Source organism: Rhagoletis pomonella, unplaced genomic scaffold (genome assembly GCF_013731165.1).
Source record: "Rhagoletis pomonella isolate Grant_MI unplaced genomic scaffold, Rhpom_1.0 Rhpom_scaffold_00013, whole genome shotgun sequence".
Lineage (NCBI taxonomy): Eukaryota > Metazoa > Arthropoda > Insecta > Diptera > Tephritidae > Rhagoletis > Rhagoletis pomonella.
The window spans coordinates 8,731,127-8,738,279 of NW_023458567.1; the positions used below are offsets into that span (position 1 = coordinate 8,731,127).

A 7,153-nucleotide genomic window follows, 5' to 3' on the forward strand; every position below is an offset into this window, starting at 1 on the left:
GTATTCTCACAGTCTTGCAAAGCCCTTGCACGGTGCACGGATTGCACGGTTTGCCAAGCTGTCCCATAGGAAGACCGTTTTTTTCGTGCAATCCATACACCGTGCAATGGCTTTGCAAGACTCCGACAATATCCTTAATTGAAAAAAAAAATGGATGTAAATAGCAACGCTTTTTGTTATATTAAAGTGGTGTTCCCAAAATTAAGTGAAGCTAAAATAAAAGGAGATATTAATTTTTTATTCTCTCATCTATTACTTCTTCATCGGTTTTATCTCTTTTTATAAATTTTAGGTATTTTCATAGCATCTCATATTCGTAAAATTATGAGCGAAGTGAGCTTTTTTGAACAAGCTATGCAATAAAACTTTAAAAATTTTCCGGTGCAAATGTTAAAGTTTGATGAATTTTCATAATTTTTGAACGAAGTTTGAAATGAGGATTTATGTAGCGATGGTTAGGTAAGGTGCTAGACTTAAAAAAAAATATAAACATTAAATAAACAAAAGAAAAATAGCCAAAACTAGTCAACCTGTCACTTGACTTAGTCAGCTGACCACAAGTGTACGTTCAAATTTAAGAGGCTGAAGAGTAGGTACAATTCAACCTAGTTTAACATCACTATTTCTCACCACATATTCGTTTCTTCCTCTTCTTCTTCAAAATTATTCTTTACTCTCTCATTCTCTTACTAATGCGACGTCACAACCAGTTGCTCTCAGCTCGATTGGCGCAATCTTGTATTCTATCATTCTTGAGTTTTATCGATTATTTTTGCGAAGAAGAGGAGAAATGTCAAATGTAAAAGTAAACAAAACGGGGAAACGGTGTTTTTCGGCCTATAAGCCGAATGGTATTGCAAAATTAACACATTTTTTCAAATTGAGAAAACAACACTTTAACTATTTCCAAAAATCTCCAGTTCTTTGTATAGCTTATTTGTAGACCAAAATATATATTTTTCCGCCTGCACAATATTTTTTTTTAATGGACGGTCTAATGTTTCTCCACATTTTAGGTCGCCGTAAGCAATGGATGCATTTATATTTTAGGTAGTGAAATGGCTCTAAGTTGCAAAACAGTTGAATGCTATGACCCTCAAAATAACAAATGGACTAAGGTTGGTTGATTTAAAAAGTTTCCCAAATTTCGAAAACCATCGCATATTTTTGAATGTTACTTTTCGTAGATCTGCGCTTTGAGAGATGGACGTTACGGTATAGGATGTGTTTCTACGGATGACCGACTGTGGGCTGTGGGAGGTATTCCTTCAAATTCCGTGTCAGTATACAATTCGGAACGTGATGAATGGATCGAAAAGAAACCAATACCCAAAAATGGTCGATACTCTTGTTATGTTGTGGCTAAAACGTTATTTGAAAGTGAATAAGTGATGCAATGTTTAATAAGAAGATACTTACTATGTACTCTTCAGAGATGAATCTATTTGGTTGAGGCAGTTTTTGATATTCTATGGTCCTCTGCAATAATGACACAACTCAAAATTCAAAAAATAAAATCCCTTACTACCGTTAAGTGCTTCATGTATCTAATCCTTGTCTAACCCATGTCCAATCCTTTCTAAAGTATGTAACAATGACTACTAAAGTAAGTAGTAAGGATTAGGAATGGATAAGACAAGGATGAGAGACGTGAGGCAATTAACAGTAGTAAAGGCTTTACTTTTCTGAAGTTTGAATTGTGTCGTTATTGTAGAGGACCATCGATATGTATGCCCATATTTAAAAAACAAATTTAATTTTAATGGATTTTGCAACTGTTATTTTTGTTTGTGTAATGGATTTTCGTGCTACAGTTAGAAGTAAAAATTTAATACAATGGCACTTTTTGGTCTTTTCTTCATTTAAAATTTATTATTATTAAATATGTAAAGAAAAACTTAAGGAAAGGTGTAGGACTATCGAAAAATCCAAGCATAAATAATTGTTGGTGTTTTACTTGGTGCATATTTTATACCCCTATTCAGGGCTATCACTGAATCGATCATAGAAAATCTACGAATTCGAATGCCTGCAACGAATACGAAAAAATTTCTACCACTGAATCTGAGTGAACTCGAAAATATCGTTGCCAGCTTCGAATGCTGAACTTTGATGATTCTAAATCAGCTGGCGCAAAGGAAACAATAGATACATATACATATGTATGTATCAGGGGTTGGCATGCGGTGCACCGCAATTATTGCATACTCAATCGGTACTCCTCTTTTGTATGACTGAGCACCGCATTCATCCACCGCTTTTAATGTGAGCATACCTAAAGTCACAAAAATAGCATCGCATGCCATTCTCTGATATGTATGTCATTTTGCTCACGCTGTCACAAAAGTCGCAATGGCAAAGTGAACAAAAGACTAAAGTGCCATTCGAGAGATATGAGTGCAGCGGAACTTTTTTTTTCTTTTTTTTTATGTTTTTTTCTATTTTTCTTTATTTAATGATTTTCTTTTTTAATTAAATTTTTTTAGCTTTAGATTTTATTATTTTAAAAAGAAAATTTTTTTTATCTTAAATTCATTTATTTTTAAAGATATTACAGTATTTAGGTTTAATTCCTAAAAAATTTTTGTTAAACTTATATTTCCTCGTTTCATAAAAAAAAATTATTTCATTAATTGCGTCTGGAAAATCAATTTACATGTGTATAGCGGGGCAACGAATAACTGTTACACCGTCTTTTTAACCGACTTCACAAAAAGGAGAAAGTTATCAGTTCATCGGAATATTTTTTTTTTTTTATGTAGATATGTTACCGCATAACTTTAGACCACGTTAACCGATTTCGATAATGTTCGGTTTTTTTTGGCTTAAAAATTACTTGTTTAAATAGAAGGGTCTTTATACATTTTGCGAAGAAAGTATTTTATTGCTAATTTTTACTAATTTTACTTTAATTTTATTAATTAGTTCTAAAATTTTAATCCTTATTTGCATTTTCCAGGGGCATAAACTTTGGGAGATAAGTGCATGGAAGTCTTTTTCAGGTATATTTTTTCTTAGACTGAATGAAAAAAAGACAAAACTGTATAGGTAAAAAAAAAGAAAAAAATGCACAAAAAAAGAAAAATTGTATAGGTATGAGGCCTCTGAAGGACTCAAAATGGAGGAAACTAGGCTTGGTTACAGAAGATATGGAATAAATTAACCGACAAAAACTTGCGTGCCGTTTGCGCTTTTCTCTCAAAGTGTTTACCGCTTGTAAACCCAAATAAAGGTTAAAATTAAAAAACTAATTCATAAAATTAAGAGAGCTTTCACATTACTCGGTACGATATCGGATCGACATTTCTGTTTTTTACCGAGAGTATACCGATAGCTCATCGACCACGTGTATTTCAATTGACATTGTCTAAGCGATTCAACATTGCTCAAGGAAAATCGCTCGTGCAAATGGTGATTCAAAAATCGCTTGCCTCAAAGTAGATAGCAAGTCAACTTTTCCATGCGATTATCGCCTGTTAAAAAATCGCCTCGTCTGAAGGCAGCTTTAGTGTCGCATACATGAAATCGGAGCGGATTCATTTCGGCATACCGCACTTCAGGAAGACCAGTCAGTAAAATCTGAAAATTTACTGCACACATTTTGGCAGCGTACTAAAACAAGAAGAAGAAAGTAAGAATTAAATTTAATAAAATAAATATAACAAGCCATAACGTCTTTGTGTTCGCTAGAGGGTATTTTTGTTAAATGATTTAAGAAATTTCCAAATTTAATTTCATGAATTGCGGCTTTTGTTTTGATTTTTTTTCTGTGAATTTCATACCGAAAGTATTCCGACAAGTGTGCAAATCAGCGCAACGCGGAATTGTTTCCGTAAGCTGAAAATACCGAGGAAATAATGTCGATCCGATACAGTGTTGCCACAGACTAATATTTTTCCTACTAAAATCCACCAATACCAATCAAACCTTTTTTCGAGTTTTTAATATTTTTGTTCGATGTCAAGTTTATTAAAAATTTAGATAACATAACATTTAGTAAAACTAAGACACAGCTAGCAGGGCTGCCAACTATGTTTAGCTATGAAGTGTCATATTAAGGATAAAAAAGTGCCAAAATGTGCCAAATAGAAAAATAAAAGTGGCAAAAGAGGTGTCAATCTTTTTAGTTGCTCCCATTTACCATTAAGATTAGAAACGCATTCCTAAAACAAAAGTGCAATACCAACCAGTTGTATACACTATGGAAATGAGAAAATTTTAGTTGAGAAAAAAGTCCACGCAAAGGAGTTCACAAAAACGCATTGAAACAATACTATTTTTCAAAAGTGCCATTTTGGCACTTTGTACGAAATTAAAAAATTAAGTGCCATTTGAAGTAAAATAGGGCTCTACCAGCCCACAAAACGTACAGTCCGTCTCTACAGAAAGCCCCATTTGATGACCAATTGTACCCCAACTTGCAGTGTGCTGTCAATTTGCCAGTAAGAGTTCCAAGTGCAAGGAGTCTTTCAGAGTTCCTCCTGGGAGGAGTTATGAATCACTTTGTCTTCATGGGCGTAGCCAGGTAGGAGTAGTGGGTGTTCGAGCTTTCCCCTCTAACTTTCAAATTTTCCATATATATATATATAGTATATATATATAACAGTACCCTGAAATACCAGTTTGATAGGGTTGATGGAGATACATATTTTATATTAAGTAACTATTACTCATTGTCACGAAATCTACCAAAATCTAATCTAGCCTACAAACCTACCAAATGGAAGAAAAACCTACCAGTTTTGGTAGGAAAAGCTAATGTGTGGCAACACTAGACAGTGGGAATGTGACTTTTGGTCTTTTATGAATTTGCAATAGCCGTTGGTACCAGGAAATGGTTGACCAGATATAAATCTGGGTCGTTCCGGTTACGTGATGCCGAAATTTATTGTTAATTTTTGAGTATAATTGAATTATGATTTTGAGTTTATGCGGCCATTTTAAGGCAAACGAAAAATTAGTGGGATTCATGAAACGACGCAAAGTTGTTGCAAATGTCTGATTTGTTGCAAAATATTATTACTTTTGTATGGAAACTCTCCTGCGACAAATTTTTCGTAATATTTGAGCTGGCAATCATTGCAAACTCAAAGTCGAGAAACACATGCTATTTTATTGTCCTCGAATAGTTCAAGAAAAAGTATATTAGGTAAGGCTGCTTCGAAATATAATTGTAAAAACTTTTATTTTTCACCTACGCGTGGCATTTTTTTTTAATTTTACAATTCTAATCCGGAGTTGCGATAGGTCGTTCATACAACTTTGTTTGCAACGTTGTCATTTCCCCAAAAATGCCACTTGACAAGTTGACCAACCTGCCTCAAAAATCAAAAATTTTTGATTTTTCTCCAACCTGACGAACCACTTGACGAAGGTTTGTCAGCTTGCCTACACACGGCTTATTTACCACCACCTTTTAGCGGTTGGCCAACTGGTTGGCCGATAAATCGATCCATGTGTAGGGCCTTTAAGGCAAAGAACAAAGTGACGCGACAAAGAGAGCGACAACAACAAACTTTTAATTTTCAATGTGGCAGCACATAGTGAAGCGAAAAGCGAAGAAAGCGACAAAGAGCATAGCGAAGAAAACAAAAAAAATGCGTTTTCCTTGCTTTCTGAGCTGACGGTTGCTTCACTATGTTTCGACATTTCTTGTGTCTTACTTCGATATTATCCGAAAATGTATTGTCGCTCTCTTTGTCGCGCCACTATGTTCTTTGCCTAATAGTTGAAATACAATGCCGGCGAACGGCGAACTCACCACAGCGAAATACGGGCTGTCAAAATTAGAGCACTCGCAAGCATATGATATTTGATCACAGCCAAAGCGAAAAGCGAAGTTCGCTCGGCGGCGTTTTATGACGATAGAGTTATTTCTATCGCCCTGAGGGGCGATGACAGCTGTAAGTGCCAAAGGTGTTCGCATTTCTTTTTTGCTTCCAAAGTTTTAGAAGAAAACCACATAACGACGAATTATTTTTGTTGTTTGAAAAATATAGTTGTGGATATAGCTTGAAATAAAATAATTTATAATATCTCTCTTTGTTTTACATTTATATTTGTTAACATTTCCTCATTCTAAATATAGTTTAGTTTTTTTCTAAATATGGCCACCCAAATTATAAAGGCGACCAAATGGTATCAGCTGTTTTCGTACCGCTCTAATTTTCTTTAAGTAAGCGAAATAGCTGGGTAAACGGTGAACGTCAGCATCGCCCAAATCAGCGAAGTTTGCTGTTCGCCGGTGTTATATTTAAACCATAATTCGAAAAAACTCGATTGTAGTAGCTTCGATTAATCGATGTGCAATGTAATTCGAAACGGTCTCTCTATAGACGTATTTAAGGCGCCTGTTACACCATCAATACGGATCTTGCCGTGTAGCATTGATGAACCGCGATCAATATCACAAAATTTCTAAATATTGCCAATGAACGTAGATAATAAGAAGGGACAACTCTTTATAATTGTAGCGAAAGTGCGCAAGAGGGGCGTGCTTTCTTTTTTACCCTAGTACGTTTTTCGATTGGATGAAAAGAAAGGGCACGCTCCTGTTGCGCACTTTCGCTACAACTATAACGAGTTGTCCCTTCTTATTATCTACGTTCTTTGATATTGTGGCGATCACTGCGGCAACGCGATGCGAACAACAAGAAACGTAGAATATTCGACAACAAGAAACGTCAAGTGGAATACTGCGAACAGCGAGAGAATGAGAGAAAGGGCGATAGATTGCAGAACGTTCTAGAGTTTCCATGAGTGCGAGCGCAGGTATATAAGGCCGCTGCACAGCGTACCACAAGTCCAGTTGCGTATCAGCAATCTACAAGTTTAGTTGTAAAACAGAACAATTGCATTAGAAAGTTTTGTAAAGTGTTTAATTTGCTCTAACAAGTGTGAGGCTTACTAAAATCTACTCATCATGTTGGGTCAGCTCCGGATAATGGACCATTGAATGACTTGGCTGAACTTTTGACCACCATAACCAACGGAGTCTCCAAATAAAAGCGTATCCTGAATTTATACGGAAGCAATTACTATTGTATGTTTGTATGATTCCTATTTGAGGAGCTCCGGGTAATGGCCGCTTAAACTTGGGCGTGCTTAATGAATTGTCTGCGCGGATGCGCTGGCAGGCATTGGAGCCTCTATA

At 35.5% G+C, this 7,153-nt stretch overlaps 1 protein-coding gene across 1 annotated transcript in view; it reads left to right on the forward strand.

Annotated features, from left to right (window-relative positions):
- The window catches only part of LOC118748729 (kelch-like protein 5), a 16,861-nt gene extending 15,039 nt beyond the window's left edge, over positions 1–1,822 (forward strand). Inside the window, exons 5-6 of the mRNA XM_036483379.1 lie at positions 1,017–1,118; positions 1,188–1,822. Coding sequence (XP_036339272.1) covers positions 1,017–1,118; positions 1,188–1,388 — 303 coding nt within the window. The 3' untranslated portion in view covers positions 1,389–1,822. The remainder of the gene's footprint in view (positions 1–1,016; positions 1,119–1,187) is intronic.
- Positions 1,823–7,153: the final 5,331 nt, after the last annotated feature.